The sequence below is a fragment of the Xylaria bambusicola genome, assembly GCF_022495145.1.
Source record: "Xylaria bambusicola strain CBS 139988 unplaced genomic scaffold F5B22scaffold_78, whole genome shotgun sequence".
In the NCBI taxonomy this organism is placed as follows: domain Eukaryota; kingdom Fungi; phylum Ascomycota; class Sordariomycetes; order Xylariales; family Xylariaceae; genus Xylaria; species Xylaria bambusicola.
In genome coordinates, this window is record NW_025953631.1 from 37,584 (window position 1) to 54,627 (window position 17,044).

The window sequence follows — 17,044 nt, forward strand, 5'->3', positions numbered from 1 at the left end:
AGATCTGTACATGAGCTGTTGTCGCTGTTGTGACACCTCGGAACGGCACCTACAAGGCTGGCTCATTCGTCGCTACACAAAAATTACGGCTACAGGTAGAGGTACTACAACTACCCATTCTTGGAGTGAGGTTGGAAAGAAAAAAACTAAAACTAAAAACAACGACTCCCTCGGTATGCAGTGGAGCCGGAATCAGACAGCCCAGGACAACCACTTCCAAGAAGAGAGACAGAAACCGCAACCTCATGTCTAATTGATCGAGGAGAAATACCCACTCTCTTACTGTTGTTAACATCATGTACATCATAGCATATTGACACCATCATCAAAGTTGATTTTTATAGCATGTCTAGCCCATGTTCCTTTTCTAGGGCCCGTTCTTGGGGGTCCCTCAATACATATCAAGTCCATCAATATTGTCTTTTCTCAGCACGCTTTCACTGCGTAGATGATGGTAAGAGAGCTTGTGTGCAAACGGCTTCTGTGCTACGTACTATACTATATGAGATAATCGTCCTCTCTCTCTCTCTCTATATATATGTGTGTGTGTATAGTGATGTTTCTTCTCAAAGCGTGAGATGGAGCTGGACGTTTCATTTCATTTCGTTGTGCTATATATGTATGTATGTATGCTAGCTGGTATACAGCATATGACAGCATGGACTCCAGGGACGTACACACGGCTGAAGCGATCAAGGCTGAAATGCTATCATAACATATAAACCCATCTAGAGGTTTTCAACAATATATAGCTAGCTAGCTAGCCAGTTGGCTAGGGACCTAGCCTTTATATAAGCCTCGCTCTCGCCAACGCCAAACGCCGTTCCAGCTCGAAAAGTATATGGGTAGAGCAGCAAGCAAGCAGCGACGGCGCATGCCATCATAGACGCAGTAACAGACAGACACGAGTTCACGAGGGGCCGTAGGCAGCCCCGGGAACGAAAAGGACTCAATCATCCCATCTCTCTTTTCTGCTCTCTTCCATCAAAACACGCACTACTCATTCATTCATTCATTCATTCATTTATTTATTCCTCCCCTCCCTTCCCCACCCCCATCTTCGTCTCAACCTCCTTCAACAACGCAGCTAATTCAGCATCATTACTCTCCATCTCCATCCCCTTCCTGCACCAATCCCGGCTCTCCTCCAGCCGTCCCATCTCCAAAAGACACTTCCCGCGTCTACACCACGCCTTCGCGTTCCCGCCGCGCTTCGCCTCCACGCTCATCTCCGCGTCGATGGCGCCCTCGGCCCACAGCTGCTGCGCCATGTAGCTCTGCGCGCGGTTCGCGTATAGCTCGGCGACTTCCTCGCGCACGAGACCTTGCGGTTCCCAGAGGGGTCGCGAGAGCGCCATTTGGATGCCCAGCGTGTACAGCTTGACGGCGTCGGCGTGCTTGCCCTTGCGGTGCTCGGCGTTGGCGTTCTCGCGGAGCTTGTTGATGTTCGCCGAGCGCTTCGGGTTCACGGGGATGGGGGGCGGGGGCACGTTGTGCGGTGTCTCGAGGCTGAGGAGGGTCCGGTGGAGCGCGTTGAGGATGCTGAGTTCGGCGCCGAGGGATTTCGAGGTGGACGGGGACTCGACGGCTTTGGATTGCGGGTCAATGTGGAGGGGGAGAAGCGTGAATGTGTCTAGGTCGGACATTGTGGTGGTTTTGTTGTGTGGTGTATGTGGGAGGAAGAGAAGGTGGATGGATTCTTGGATCACAGCCCGAGAGAATAGGTGAGACGATGGATAGGCGCAGCGAGGTGAGTCGTTTAGAAAGTGGTATGATTCCGATGTTGAACCTCGAATAGTGAATGTTGTATAATGTCTCGAACTATGCGACGCAATGGCGTTGCTATCTGTCTGTCTGTCAAGTTGTAGATGATGGAGGGATGAATGCTAAATGAAATTGATGGACAGATATCCAAGAACTGTAAGGTACATGGGTACATGGGTACATGTGTACACGTAGCCAGGGTCTCTAAATAGTGGGGGCACGGCTTCCCGCCATCAATCTCATCTCATCCGCTCCGAAGCCAGTGTCATCATGAAGTAATAAGTAATGTGTGTATTTCTATAATCTTTCTCTTTAAAGAAGCATTAGAGAATGGAAATGGTTTCAAGAATAGAATATTCTAATTCTAACAGAAGGCAGGAAAATAAGTACCCACCAAGAAAGAATAATATCAACCAAATAATCCTAAAATCCCCTACAACCCAAGTTAAGTACATGAAAAACATCTACCTCCCAGTCCCTATTATACTCCAAATATCCAAACTAGGTAGGTACTTAATCTATAAGATCCATATCGTTGGAGATGCAGCCTGTTGCCAGCATTCTGCGCCTCCCTAATCCATCCACTACCTGTACAAATATCAACCCAGATCAGCGTTGAACTCTAGCTATATGCTCATTCGTTAGCAATAGGTAGCTCCAAGCATAAATCATCATAAACCATACCTCAGTAGTCCTCACGAGATACCTGATCTCATGCTTTCCACTGCGTTGCCCAAGAGTTCCCCGTGTCTCTTTGCCATACTCTAGTATTAGGTGTCCCGTTTCGATAAATATGAACAACGACAAAAATAAATAGAGAGGGAAACATGTATCTCCGTATCGAACGCCAAATCAATAACAGTGTTGCCTTCCTTTACCATAACTCATAGAAATCTAAGGCCAGCAGCTCTCCAGAGGCTGCCAGTTCCGCTCAAACATGAGCGACACGAGGTGGAGGGGGTCCTGCTCCCAGCCCATCTCGTTGCGTGACACCTTCTCTATTGTGCATTAAGAGATTAGCAGTTGTCGTCACAAATCAATTCGGTGCCTTATCTAGTGAGAGATAAAGGGATGGATGATGAGGGAGTTATATAACACGAAGAGAGAGATTAAAAAGAAAGAAAAAGAAAAAACTCACTCATCTCCGCATACTTTTCACACGTCGTGACAAGAAGGCTGACTTCCGGCTCATTCTCGGTGCCGAAAGCCCTCATCTTACTCCCCAGGTTCATCGACAGCGGGTCGAGGTCTCCCTTGTAATAATGCCAATGGCCGAGGATGATGTCGGCGCCGTGCTGGATCTTGGACGCGACGTCTTCGAGGTCATAGTATGTCTATCATTTATGGTAAGTTAGACTGCTGTCTATCCCTGCTCTGTTCTGCCCTAGTCTGCTTTATTTGACTTCGCCAATACATCGGATGTGTATCCCATCGGTCAAACAAAAAGGGGCTGATAGGATGAATGACAAATAGGATGTAATGTAGATATCAGTGCGTATGATAGAAAAAGAACAGAAGCACATACCGGAAGCCCCATCTCCCTGGCCCGCCTTCTCCGATCCTGACACGCAACAGCAATCTCATGCAGCAGCATAAACACAACAAGGTACACCGTGAAGAACGTGGCTTCGGTGCGCTTCTGCATGAGTAGCCAGAGTTCCTCGAGGACCTCTCTCTTCAGCTTAGCCAGCACATGTTTATACCCGATGGAGTCGAACTGGGCTGTGACCATCCTAGATACGAAGTGTTTGCCGTCCGGGGGATGGTCCGTGGTGCCTCCTTCGAGCGCCTCGTGGCCGTTGGCGATATATGCCGTGCCGATGGTGAAGCCTTGCACAGGCGACGTGTTAGTAAGTATTCGGGGAAAACCTGGTAATTTTCTTGTTTAAGGAAATAGTGAATAGTAATACTTACGCGATGCCAGCCATAGTTGGAAATAACTACGGAATAACTTTGCTGGATCTCCTTTGGTCTTGCCAAAGCCTTTATTCGCGACCTTGGCGCTGTGGACTAAACTAGAACGGATAATTTGAACATCATCATTAGCTTAAATGTGCACAGCAATCAAGTTAATAGGTATGGATGGATAGTTGGAATCCTTATCGGTCGTTTTATCAATACTATCGTAAGGAGTAAAGTATACTTACGCCATCGTAAACGTGCATCGCACATAATCGTCAACTTTCGGATCCTTCGTGAATCGACGAATAGCCTCTTCAGCGTTCATCCCAATGAATCGCCGGTAATCCACCGAAGCGGCATCGACGTCGGCGAGGGCATACGCAGGGACATGGATCAAGATGGGCGGCTCCGTCTCCTTGCTCTGCCAATAGCGGTGCTGGACATCGGTACTGTTCGGCTTGAAGCGTCTTACTTTCAGCGGCAGGGCGTCGCAAAGTAGCGTCGTGATGCCTATGTAGATAGTGACGATGCGCTCGTCGGCCCAGTCGCAGTGCTGGATATTCTCGACCGAGACCCCCGTCCACCGCTTGGTCAGACCCAGCCCGCCCACGCGAAACAGGACCGCTTCGTTCAGATTCCACCGCAGGCACGGGATTCGATGGATGACCTTCTTGGTCTCGAGGAGCAGCACCTTCCGGCAGCACAGACAACACTCCGTCTCGGGCTTGCTGGGATCGGGTATGCACTGTCAATGTAGCAATTAGAACCTCGTGCGACGCGACAATGCTAGGGTTGGGGTTCCTTCAAATTCTAGAATAGAAAATTTTCCTTGATGAGAGTATGAGTTAAGTGAGTGACCTACCCGGATCTTTTGCATCCGACAGCGAATACAGGCCTTTCGTTTGCGGGTGTTGCTCGTTTCTTCGCGGTCTTTGGGGAGTAGCTGGCCGCGGGGACGACGGGGTCGCTGAGCCTTCTCTTCGTCCGGGGCAACCCCGCGCGCGCTGGGGATTGGCCCTCCCATTTCTACAATCGCTCGTTTGAGGCCATCATCCCATCTGGGCTCGCCGACAAACAACGAGCGATTTTGAGGTGATGGTCGGGTGACAGTGTTGTTGTCGAACGAGGGTGCCGGTATTACCTCTTCGTACCACGGTTCATTATTGCCAGGAAGATGGAAGTCGTCGGGACCGAGATAACGGCTCACATCGGGTACATGTCCAGCATGACAATGTGCAACAGGGAATTTGTTTGTAGGTTCCAGCAACGCGCCCGAGGAAGTACGTGGCTTTTCGTAGCAAGGAAACGCAAGTGCTTCGGGAAGGCCGACGAGGGGATTTCGGAACGGGGTACTAGTAGTAACCCCATCACCCGCGCTCGTGAAACCGTGGTGATATTCGGCGATGTTGCTCCCCGAGACGAAGAGGCCTATCGAATCCGTGGATTGAGGGCGAGTATGAGTGTAGGCGTGGGCATCCGTGTAGGGCAATGTTGGGTAATGAAGCAGATTTGCAAAAGAAGGGGTATAGACAGGTGTAGTGCTATGGTTGGGGACTTGCCACCTCTCGAGCGGCTTATTTGGGAGGCAGTCTTCAATACCGCCCTCGCCATGACTTGCACGAGCATTGACGGCAGCCATGTCGTTGATGGCGGTGACTGGAAACCCCAGTTCTGTGTTGGGTGCAGAGAAGACATCGTTGTCCCTATCTTGTACTGTATTCTGTGACGCAAAGCCCATATTGGTCATTGTAGCGAACGCATCGGTTTGATCCCAACTTGATGGCGGTCCCGGAGCCATGGCCAAGCTCCACCTGGTCGGACCTCCCCATAATGGATCAGTATTACCGCTAGATGTGATGGCTTCAGGAGGTAGAGAGAGAAAGAGAGGAGGCGGGATGACAGCAGCGGCTAGAGCTGTAGCGCTTTGTCCTTCCCATGCTCTTGAGTAGGACCTATTTGATGGCGACGGTGACTTCGGCTGTAGTCTCCTTTTCTCCGTGGGAAGTTGATGGCTGGTCCTTTTGATCCCCTTCTTCACCATCACCTCATCCATTGCCAGCGCCCCGCTACCGGATGCTTGGTACGACTGAGGGAACTTGGGACGAGAGACGGAAATCAGCTGCGGGAATCGGATCTAGCCGGTGCGTGCAGAGCGTCAGATCTCGTCTAGGCGTTCAAAATTGGGCAAATCCAACCGAGCCTGCTTCGCCTGTAATGAAGGTACCACTTGTCTATACGTGAGTCTAATGTGACAAGGTAGGTTGTGCTTGAGAGGTAGATTGGAAAGCCGCAAAGTCATTCGACTCGCTCAGTTCCAACCGGTGTACAGGCGGGGATCTCAAGTAGTACGGTCATCTGCCTGCTTGTCTTGGGTACCTCATTTTGAGCTCCAAGGAGCACACAATAAACTTAGAGCAGAAAGCAGTTGCCCAAGCTCGGCAGCCAGCCTGGTGATACTCCACTCCTATGTACAAGCAAACGCCCGGGTAGGATTGCACTAAACGCTACATAACAATCACCGCGGAGATAGATAGCCACGAGGATGAACGTCTGTAGAAGGCTGTTGTGTCAGTACACCCGAGCTTCGGCTTCACCTGGGTTGGGCGTGTGTTAGGGATCACAAACACCCGAAAAACATTTGGGTAAACATAGGCCAATGCCCACCCAATCCAGGTTTCTCTTCTACCTTTTCGTCCCTCATTCTTAGACCACACTCTATTAAGAGTCTAGGTGAAGGTCAATGAGTCTCTTTGCTTATGACGCCTACTACACTCTATTCATCGGACAATCTCCTGCATCAATCAAGACAGAGAAAAGAAAAACAAACTGTTGCTGCCCCTTCATCAGCTATCTATTTATGGTGCGTCCATTGTGAGACATCGGCTTGTATTTCCCCGCTTCCTATCTGGCCCTAGGCTATCCAGCCCTATCAGATTGTAGCTCAGATGCCGATGACTCTCACATTACGTTGTATAGAGAAATAGTTTGCGAGGTCTCGTCGAATTTGTAGAACCGTGGCGTCTCGCTCGGCAACCTACAAACAAGACTCGTTTACTGCTGCAATCCGCGTTATGCAATCGAATAGTTTTGAATGTAGTCTTCGTCTCAAAAGAGGCAAAGCTACAATTGGCACAAGACGCTGTGCTTTTCCCACATCACTGGGACACAGGGGCTCAAGACGTCATGTCACCACGTACCAGTCTCTCGGAAGCAACGTTCGACTATGGCGTTGGTGTTTCGGTCTTTGCAAGTTTGCTCAAAAACAGCAAACCAAATGTAAGCTGTGGACGCTGGCAACCGAGCGCGACGTTGCGCCAGAAATTGGAGTTTGACATTGACGATCGATGTTCAGGACGCCGGCAGATCTGATTAGGTCAGTATTCAGTATAAATGGGTCTGACAATGGCCAGCATCAGGCCTTTTTGGCTCCGTGGAGATATCATCGATTGCACTACCTTCTTGGACAGGAAACATGACGACTAATATCTGTCCAGCGATCTCTCACGGTCTCACTGGCCTTGGAGGTTGGCCGGATCATGGAGAGCAGGAGCTTGCAATGTCCCCCTCGTCCCATGGCCAAACGCCAGCTCAGCCACCACGTGGATTTCCTCCTTCAATCCAGGGCCCTGCCGTGTGGTCTGCGGAAGATGATGTGCTTTCTCAACCGCCAGCTCTTGAACTAGGACAGGCGGGTATAGCTGAGATAGAACAGGCCCTCAAGCACTTCCTCGGTATAGCACATTATCCAAAGTCTAAGCGTTGGTAGGAACAAGACTGACCCTTACTCGACAGGTCTCGGACTAGACGGAAACGAAGTAAGCAATGAAAATTTCCCTCTTCCTATCTTGGGTTCTCAACTCAGGGATTGTGCGGTCAATATTCACCGAGGAAGCGGCATCTGTGTTGTCCGAGGACTTGCACCTGAAAAGCACTCGGCAGAAGATAATACCATCATATTCCTCGGACTCGCCAGCTACATTGGTGATCAAAGAGGAATGCAAAATGCCAAGGGTGCGATGCTGAGTGAGTCTATGAGTCCGACGTTTTGACCAAACAATGCTGAACGAACGTATCAGGTCATGTGTACGAGTCCAAGTTCTGGACCGTTCCCCGCGCAAAGCGTCATGGAATCCACACAAACAAGGGTCTTGTAAGACCATCCTGCCTCATTAAACGGTCATGGCACTAATGCAGCTTATCAGCCTTTCCACAACGACATGGGATGCGAGATTCTGGCCATTCATATCCGCAACTGTGCCGCTCAGGGCGGCCAAACAAGTGTGGCATCGGCAGCAGCCGTGTATAACGCTCTGATGAGGATCCAGCCTTGGGCAGTACATGTATTGGCAGAACCTAAGTGGCCTATACAAATGTGAGTCGTTACCTTGACGATATAGTCACATATAACATCTTTCATCATAGCGGCCAGTCATCATGCTCACAAGCCAGCCAGAAGCACAAGACCAGGAGCTGCACCATTTGTTCTCGGCCCGCTCCTCGGATTCCAATCAGGGAATCTTGTTATGTCAGTTGATCCGGGTCGTATCGGACCTCATCCGGCCATGGAGGCGGGTAGAATTCCCGGTCTGCTCCCAGCACAGAAGCTAGCCTTGGCATTGGTACAAGACACAGCCGCGGCGCAGCAGATACGACTGCCCACACAGCAGGGTGACATGATATTTATCAACAACTGGAGTGTCCTACATGCGCGTGAGCCTTATGAAGACAGCGACTCTGCTACGCGACACCTTGTCCGTCTCTGGCTTCGAAATTCAGAACTTAGCTGGGAGGTGCCTAAGACGATGAAGACACCTTGGGAAGCGTCATTCGGGACAAAGGCGAAGAAGATAGTAAATAAGCAGTACCCCGTGGCGCCCATGCCGGAGTATGTGGAACCAAAGTTTAGCAATGGTTCAGCCGCCTTCGTCATAGAGAGTGACGAGGGCGAGTGATTGGGAAGCAGGCCTCTCAGTTCCTAGCTGATACCTACCTGCCCGTGAATCTTTGGGTTTGGTGCAAATGATCAAGGCATTAAAGTATAGAATCCTAGAGGTAGAATAGAATAGATCAATAAGTCCACTGCCCAAAATGGCAAGTCCCATTGAATTCGTCAGCGTCATAGAGGTGAAAAATAGGTCTAGATGACGAGGGATCTAGAGGGATTGCTCAGCAGAGACAAGCAAGTGTAATCCAGTCTTGCAGTGCAAACCAATAACTGCCGTCTCCTTGTTATGTAGTTCCCTGTTAGCTGTGCTGCAACGCAACATGACATTTCTACACGGTACATAATCAGTCTCGGAAGGCTCTAAAAGGCCCAGTGTAGACGGCCCGACAGCCTCGCTAGCAGGTGGTCCCGGTCCATGAATCTGTTACATGCTTACGCAATTTGTTGCATATCCTCATTCCCATGACTCTGTCGCAGGTCCACGAATGAAACGGACGGACAGAGACGGAGAATGCAGTAAGTAAACAGAGGGTGGGAAAAACTGGGCCGATATGTGGACAGGACTGAACAGAAGCCGGGCGGAAGTTGTGATAGTCGATGGCATTAACGGGCATTGTGGAGATCGGTAGAGCCTCGGCGGTGGCTGTGTAGCGTCCAAGATACGGCGGTGGGCCAAGATCTGCCGAGATCTGCCATGCTAGACGATCCGGTGTAGCTCATGTTTGAAACCAATGAACCGGCCGAGTTTAAGTGAGCGGAAGAATGGTACGCGTCATTGCACGCCAGCTACGGGATGTTTAAGTCTTGGATAGGTGGATATGAAATCATATGTACATACGTACGTGTAGGAGTCGGGAGAGATCAATGGATTGCTTGCTCCCTATCTTCCCACTTCCCTGAAAATCACAGGCATATCATATTCATGGGTAGCGACTGTCTTCTGGTCTGTCCTAGGTCTCTTTGGAGGCAGATGAGAGCAGAACCAGGACGGAAGATGGATTTTGTACGTGAATCGTTAGAAGGCGTCTGATCAGTCCAGATAGCCTTGGCATTCGAATGAAGACGCCGCTTCCAGCAAAGTGCTAGTAATTACTACTCATTAGTACATACACTACTAACTGTCGGACGCACTACTTACTGAGTAGGTACCTAACACTTGTCCTCCGACTTGCCCTCCGACTTGTCCTAGGGACTGAGGAGTGGACTTGACACCTTGAGTAGAACCAGCAGCCCGTTAGAATCATGTGTTCGCGGACTTAGTGTACGTACTTAGTGAGAACCTACCACGTTAAGCCATGATTCATCCCACTTGATTCGAAGGAGAAGACGAAAGAGATAGGTAGGTATTGAGCCCATACAATACCTATTACACTAAGTGCCCAGATCCTGCCCAGATCAGGCCCAAGGTGCCCAGAAGCGTGGCTGTTATGCGGTACACCGCCATGAAAATGTGTTTCTTCACTTCGCTTGTTGGTGTCCCCTTGCGGATGGCAATTTCCAAGACCTCCTATTGTTTGTCCTGTTTGTCTGGTGCAGGGTTGGTGTCTGGTTGGTGATGAGCGTTCCTGCATTGGCGGGAAAGTACCCCTGTCGATTGATCGTGCCCACCCTGCCGAGGCCCCCTGAGCCTGCCCAATAGCCAGTCTGGCCAGCCATGTTTTAGTGCGCTTTTAGCCGAGTGTGGGCAACAATACAGGGACCAGGTGCATGTGCTAAGTACACTAAAGCTGGCAGATCAGGGGGGTGCGCGCCCCACCACAGAACCTCTCTATAGCCCCACCTTGCCCACCCGGGCAATTGTCTATCTTCTTTGGGCAATCACACAGAACAATACAGCTAACTGCACATGTAAATTGGCACAGCGAGACGCCCCCTTTACTACCTACCTACCTTCGACCTTTGGGCGTTGCCAACCGCGAATGTTGGTGTAGGTACTTTTATTGTAGACACCTACTATGTATTCTAGCCAGAAGCTCGAACGGAGAGGCGAAACCTAGCACGCTAGTGCCGAGTGACGGACGCGCCAAGTTGCACATACTAAGTGGTGTAGATAGTGTGGGTTGGGAGATGATCAGTACACATAGTATACAGATACCAAAGGTACCTGTGATGATTGGGCAGGTACTTCCTTAGGTGGACGGTAAAGTACTGACACAGTGTGTGTGTGTGTGTGTGTGGAAAGGCTGGTGATTTGCTTCAAGGAGTCTGCCATTCCAAGGCTTTAACAACCCTACTCTGCCCTGCAATCCAGCACCTATCTGGCCTATCAACAGTTAGCACGGTGCCATACTGAGTAGGTAGTACAGGGGAAACAGCAGAGGTAGATACCTTTCTGAGATCAGAAGGCAGGTATCTACCTAGTGTAGTAGGTACTCCCTGCCTAGGCTCTGGTTGAGATGACCTCGTATTTCTTTCACCCTTTTTCTACCAGCTCGACCTTCCCCTACATCTCGACCTCAAAAACCTAATCCTCTTCACACCACTGTTTTTCTCTCTCTCCCTCTCTCTCTGTTTCTGTCTTATCCCTTTCCGACTCTTGGACTGCGTCATCCAGTTGGACATCGCCCGCTCAGCAGGAAGTCAGAAACACGACACTCGTTTAGTCCCCAGATATCCAACTTCTCTCACGTTCCTTAGTCTGAACCAGCTCGCTCGGCACTCTTCCAGGTCAAGAGTCCGCAACACACTCTCTCGTTGTTTACCACTATACAGTTTAATCAGCGGCCACTTGCAGAGTTCTGTGTCTTATATCAGTAACGAGGCTTGAGACAAACAAACAGCATACCAGAACAATCTCAACCAAGGCTAGTTTGGAATCGTGGGACCGACACGCTTGGCGACAGCTCAGTTGGACGTTAAACCTCGAACATCTCAGCAATCCTTACCTTTTGATACAGCAAGAAGGCAATTCATATTAATAACCATGGGTTTTCTTCGCACGGCTTTGGCCTCGTCCATGCTGTTGGCCGCCGCCAACGCCTCGTTAGAACCCATCATTGTGAAGGTAAGCTTATGCTAGCAGTGCAAATGGCTAGTGGGTTTGGACGCAGACTGACACGGTCGCGGTGAAAACAGGGATCTAAATTCTTCACCAAGAGCGGTGACCAGTTCTACTTGAAGGGCATCGCTTACCAGCAGGAGGCTGGCACCGGCCCTGGCGGTGACACGTCGGGTAGCAACAAGTACGTCGACCCTCTTGCCGACGCATCGGTTTGCAAGCGAGATATTCCCCTTCTCGAAAAGCTGGGTGTCAATGTTATCCGAACCTACGCCATCAACCCCGATAAGGACCACTCGGCCTGTATGAAGATGCTCGACGATGCAGGAATCTATGTCATCGCTGATCTTGGCGACCCTCTCTTGTCCATCAACCGTGACGACCCTGTCTGGAATGTCGAGTTGTTCGAGCGATACAAGGGGGTTATTGACAACCTCGGCAAATACGACAATACTATCGGCTTCTTCTCCGGCAACGAAGTCACCAACAATGCTACCAACAGTAAGTTTCTATGTCTATCTATTTTCCTAGGTGCGATAAGCAATTGCTCTTCACACTTAGCGCCATCACTTCATTTTAACCGCTAACTTGTCATTTAAAGCTGGTGCTTCTGCTTACGTCAAGGCCGCCACCCGTGATACCAAGAAGTATATCGCCGACAAGATGGCTGATGGTGGACGCTGGATGGGTGTTGGTTATGCTGCCAACGATGATGCCGAAATTCGTGTTGACATGGCCCAATTCTTCAACTGTGGTCAAGAAGAAGAGGCCATTGACTTCTGGGGCTACAACATCTACTCATGGTGTGGTAAGAGCAGCTTCGAGGAGTCCGGCTACGATGTTCAGGTCAAATTCTTCTCTAATTACTCGGTTCCCGTTTTCTTCGCCGAATACGGTTGCAACACGGTCGGTGGCGCTGAAGGCCGCCTTTGGGATGATACTACTGCCCTCTACTCGGATAAGATGACTGGTGTATTCAGCGGTGGTATTGTTTACATGTTCCACGAGGAAAAGAACGACTATGGTGTTGCCAAGGTCACTGGTGACCAAGTCAAGACGCTCAAGAACTACGATGTCCTCAAGAGCAAGCTTGCCGCCGTTGACCCCAGCTCCACCTCCTTGAGCGCCTACAAGCCCACAAACTCTCCTGCTGCTTGCCCTGGTATTTCGAAGAACTGGAAGGTCGGCGAGACCCTTCCTCCTACCCCGGACAGCAACCTTTGTGACTGCATGTTCAAGTCCCTCTCTTGCGCACCTGCCAAGAACCTTGACAAGAAGGATTACGGTGAAATTTTCGGCTACATCTGTGAGAAGGACGAGAAGGCTTGCGCGGGCATTAAGCATGATCCCGAGGCTGGCGTCTATGGCCCTTACAGCATGTGCAACCCCAAGGAACAGCTTGGTCACGTTCTTGACGCCTTCTACAACAACCAGAACAAGGGATCCTACGCCTGTGACTTTGACGGTATGGCTGAGGTTCAGGGCAACCCTTCAGTCGCATCCTCGTAAGTTACTTGGATATACATGTACTCATTCTATGATCATATGCTAATTACAAATTGCACAGGTGCGAGTCAGCTCTTGACAAGGCTAGCACCGCCGTTGCGCAAGCTGCTACAGCCACTGCAAACGTGGGTGGTGCCTCTGGATCTGGATCTGGATCTGGCTCTAGCTCCGGCTCGGAGACGAGTGATAATGCCGCTCCTGGTCTCATCCCATCCAGCCCAGTTTTTACTTTGGGTAGCATGGCCGTTGGTCTATATGTGCTCGTTGCCATGGGCACCGGTGCCGCCATGGTTGCTTTGTAATGGACCTGTTGTGTAAAGAAGGCACATTTTTCTCGTTGGCGTTTTCTCTACAAATAGACATTGTCATGACAACGGCGAAGGTTATTGGTTCGGTTTCCATCGCGTGTTTCCCTGGCGTGGCCTCTTTGATATTTGTAGGATATGTATGTTCTTGCAGCTACCCCGTACGGGGTGAAGTTGGAATCTAGAACATAGAACTCCATTATTAATTCTTGTCTGGCGTTGAATTGCATTTGCGTAAGTATAGTCTACTCATTCTGAAGGCTGTGTGATTTTGTCATCTGACCTTGTAATTTGATCTTCGTGCTCGATGAACTGATAGGAGAGTTTATGTGGAGGAGGTAGGTAGGGTACGTAAGAAGGCGTAGAAGGCAGATGATTCTTACTTTTTTATACGACATTTTCGAACGTGCGTCATTCTCTTCGGAGTATGTAGCACGGGTAGCTCAATCTCATCCTCAGCACAGCCGTGCTCAGGCCACGCCGCAGTCGCACCCCCATTGCCGCACAGACAATCCGTCACAGCACACACGATCAAGATTCGCCCCTTTTTAATTAATCCTCTTTGCGATGATGGATTCGTAGCGGGGTTACTTTGGCGCTGGCTGAGTATGATTAAGCCGGAGGAGGATCCTTTGTTGCTGGAATATGGGTGGATAACCAAACTGGCTCGGTCGAGGAAATGGAGAGATTGAGTGCCGGATTTGAATATGGAGAGCTATACTTGTAGTCTATATTCACAGGGAGGTTCTTTGAACACGGGCGTAATTTAATATTATATCGCATTGATTGGAAGGTTTATTAGATATTTTCACTACTTAATTTGTTCAAGAGCAATGGTGATTTTCTGTTTCATGTTGTGTGCTGAAGAGACGAGACGTAAGGCCTAGAAAAGGGGGCCAGGAAGGGTTATGTAGGAGAGGTATCGGTGTCATGTATGCTCGCTGATGTTAATATGCATTATTCTATACGGTTGTCTATCAAACGCTGTGCATATCTATGTGCATGTATGTTATGTATTTTGGGGGACGGTTCGGAGAAGGGGAGCTACCAATCGTATTGTCAGTCAGAACCCCAGATCTTGGCCCCAAGTCAACTTCTTCGAGGCCTGAAAGATCTCTACGTAATACCCGGTATCCAGAAAGTAATGTTATTCAGGTGTGCATAGCCCCAAACTACATCTCGATATCCTGGTCTGATGTACTAGTACTCTCCATAGTTGGATTCAAGTATGAGTGCCGAACATCTCGAGGATCCACTCATACACCTTTTGAGCGACGGGCTCACTATGCTCTGGATATAATGAAAGATTTTATCGTTAGCTATTGAGTTTCCTCTTGATCTGCTTACAAAGCGTATCTACTGGCACGCTTATAAGTTGTATGTGTAGTGCGAATACGGATCATAAGAAAACAAGGTATGAAGAAAAAAAAAAAAAGACGAGGTTCAGGATAAATGAAGTAAGAAGATATGAAAATGAACTAACCGATACAAAAGGCATGAGGGAGATCGGCCTCGTCGACGATGAGGCGAGTCCGTTTGTCTTGTTCTGACCGCTTCTTTATGAAAGCGTCGCGGTAATGGTCGGCGACCCAATGATCTCGACGGCCGAAGAAAAAGTAAAATCTCGGTATGGCGGATTTACTGGACTGGTCGATATCCCACAGCTCGTTGTCCCACTTGTCTTCGCGGATTACACGCATCTCATCTTGAAGCCATTGTGGTTAGCTTTTGATGACTTGGTATTATGTTTTATGAGTTGAAGTGCGTAGGCGTTTGTGTGCAGAAGGGGCAGAGGATGAATCGGGAGTAACTGAGTGAATTCAAAAAGCAGTGAATGCACACTAATGTCAAACCCACATACCCATGCCAAGATGAAGGGCCTGCCAAACGCCATCCCGACTCTTGAGCCACCGCGTCGTGACATCGGCAGCATGAGGCGGGAAGCCGAGAGCCTTGCTCACGAACCAGTGGAGCGTATCGTAAGGCCACAACCGCAGAAAGCCCTGAGCGACCCTATAGGCATTGTCGCCGAGTAGTGGGGTTTGGCGTAGCATGTTTAATTTCCACCCATTGGAGGAATCGGTAATGTGCTCGATAGTGGGGAACAGGAGAATGCCTGATGAGAGTTTTGTGTGGGGCGCGAGAGACGGATCGCGGAGGACGCGGTGGCATGTCTCGAGGGCGATGTACGCGCCTACCGAGTGGCCGACGAGAAGAACATGGTCGTATGGCTGGCCCTGCTTCGGCCCGGAGGGGGTGCGCAGGCTGGTTACTGTTGTCAGGATGTGTTGGATTTGGTATTCTAGATTGTGAGGCTTGCGTTGCGAGGTGAAGGGCTCGTGGTCTTCGTCTATGAAGCCGGCGAGGTTCTGGCCGTGGATATGAAAGTTGGTGGTGGCGGCTAGGGAGGCATTGGAGTCGAGGAGGTCTCGTAAGGTTGAGAGGAAAGGGGCGTAGTAGCCGATGAGACCCGGGTTCCCTGGCACGAAGAAGACTAGGATATGTTGAGAGTTGGGGTCGCTGGTGATGGTGCTGTTGGACCGCGCAGGGTATGATAAGTAGTCGTCATTCATGACGGATAACTGTGATTTCGACCGTTTGACATGTGAGAGATGTGAGTGAGAGATATGAGAGGTATGAGAAAGATGGGAATACCGAAGCAAAACTAATGTGGACAGATCCAGATTCTCGGAAGACAATGTGGAGCCGCACTATGTTAGATAAGTAGGTATCTGATATCTTGGGGTATCCCTACCTAGGTAGGTAGATAGAATGCCATAGATACCTACCTAACTATATCCTTGTGAATTTCTATAGTAATTTGTAGCATTAGGTACCTAGGCAGTTACCATCACAATATGTAGCCACATGGCAAGGGCACTGGTGGAATAGGTATTCCCATCTACAACTTCAATACAATCGCAATGGCCACATCGTCAAGTTGACTACTCCCTAAGTCCGGGATTCGTCGGTGTGTTTGGTTGCCCGCCTTCCCGCCATGTCGGGTCCTTCGGAAAGGAACATTCGGAAAGGAACATGATCAGGCGGTGGACACCTGCGGGGTGCCGACAGCTCTTGCAGTGCTCTTCTTATCAAACAAACAGCTACCGTTGGAAGGTACTGCTGAAGTTGTTACCTACTGTATCTTTGAGCACATCACCTTCCCTATCACATCATACCTAATAGGTCTATGTGGCATGTTCAAAATAGAATGATATATTGCCTATCGATCTACATACCAATGGCCAATCAACATAGCATATATGAGGAAATAGTACTACGGTACCTAGGTAGCTATGGTGTAGGTATGTTCGTATATGTACTACCGTATGTATGTAAGTGCCTGCCTGCCCTGCCAAGTGCCAAGTGTGCTAGCAACATTGAAAGGGAATAAGAGAGGGGACTAGGCCATACCAGGACTAGCATCACCCCTCCATCGGGTCATGGGCATCATCATCTTGTTTCCTGCCTCTGCTGTGTGCCTTAGCTAAGATATGAGGCATACCCTCTCACGATGCACTCCAGCTTGCCCGCCTAGCACAGCAAACATATTTTCCTCAAAGCATGCCATTGTTCATTTATACATTTTCCTTCTTTTCTCTCGCTCTGTGTTCAACCCTCGTT

General features: G+C 49.6%; 6 protein-coding genes across 6 annotated transcripts; 2 read left to right on the forward strand and 4 right to left on the reverse strand.

Moving 5' to 3' along the window:
* Nucleotides 1–31: 31 nt before the first annotated feature.
* Nucleotides 32–578, reverse strand: F5B22DRAFT_628731 (uncharacterized protein). The gene has a single exon (XM_047976440.1). It carries the CDS (start codon nt 305–307, stop codon nt 50–52), a length of 258 nt encoding a protein of 85 aa, XP_047825388.1. The 5' UTR covers nt 308–578; the 3' UTR covers nt 32–49.
* A 371-nt stretch (nt 579–949) lies between these two features.
* F5B22DRAFT_628738 (TPR-like protein) lies at nt 950–1,913 on the reverse strand. Its single transcript, XM_047976441.1, has one exon. It carries the CDS (start codon nt 1,644–1,646, stop codon nt 1,029–1,031), a length of 618 nt encoding a protein of 205 aa, XP_047825389.1. The 5' UTR covers nt 1,647–1,913; the 3' UTR covers nt 950–1,028.
* Nucleotides 1,914–2,499: 586 nt separating this feature from the next.
* On the reverse strand, nt 2,500–6,428 carry F5B22DRAFT_535340 (uncharacterized protein). The gene is made up of 6 exons (XM_047972777.1): nt 4,529–6,428; nt 3,912–4,411; nt 3,679–3,779; nt 3,290–3,594; nt 2,903–3,098; nt 2,500–2,762 (listed from the first exon to the last, which is right to left on the reverse strand). Exons 1-6 carry the CDS (start codon nt 5,717–5,719, stop codon nt 2,659–2,661), a joined length of 2,397 nt encoding a protein of 798 aa, XP_047825390.1. The 5' UTR covers nt 5,720–6,428; the 3' UTR covers nt 2,500–2,658.
* Nucleotides 6,429–7,138: 710 nt separating this feature from the next.
* F5B22DRAFT_640094 (Clavaminate synthase-like protein) lies at nt 7,139–8,618 on the forward strand (the record flags this gene model as incomplete). The annotated part of the gene is made up of 5 exons (XM_047977810.1): nt 7,139–7,397; nt 7,459–7,689; nt 7,743–7,816; nt 7,869–8,038; nt 8,120–8,618. The coding sequence occupies 5 exons, from the start codon at nt 7,139–7,141 to the stop codon at nt 8,616–8,618; spliced, it is 1,233 nt and encodes a 410-aa protein (XP_047825391.1).
* Nucleotides 8,619–11,139: 2,521 nt separating this feature from the next.
* Nucleotides 11,140–13,441, forward strand: F5B22DRAFT_535491 (family 72 glycoside hydrolase). Its single transcript, XM_047972779.1, has 4 exons — nt 11,140–11,615; nt 11,687–12,110; nt 12,211–13,114; nt 13,177–13,441. Exons 1-4 carry the CDS (start codon nt 11,535–11,537, stop codon nt 13,415–13,417), a joined length of 1,650 nt encoding a protein of 549 aa, XP_047825392.1. The 5' UTR covers nt 11,140–11,534; the 3' UTR covers nt 13,418–13,441.
* A 1,172-nt stretch (nt 13,442–14,613) lies between these two features.
* F5B22DRAFT_535666 (uncharacterized protein) lies at nt 14,614–16,405 on the reverse strand. The gene is made up of 4 exons (XM_047972780.1): nt 16,210–16,405; nt 15,282–16,002; nt 14,904–15,125; nt 14,614–14,710 (listed from the first exon to the last, which is right to left on the reverse strand). The coding sequence occupies exons 2-4, from the start codon at nt 15,991–15,993 to the stop codon at nt 14,643–14,645; spliced, it is 1,002 nt and encodes a 333-aa protein (XP_047825393.1). The 5' UTR covers nt 15,994–16,002; nt 16,210–16,405; the 3' UTR covers nt 14,614–14,642.
* Nucleotides 16,406–17,044: the final 639 nt, after the last annotated feature.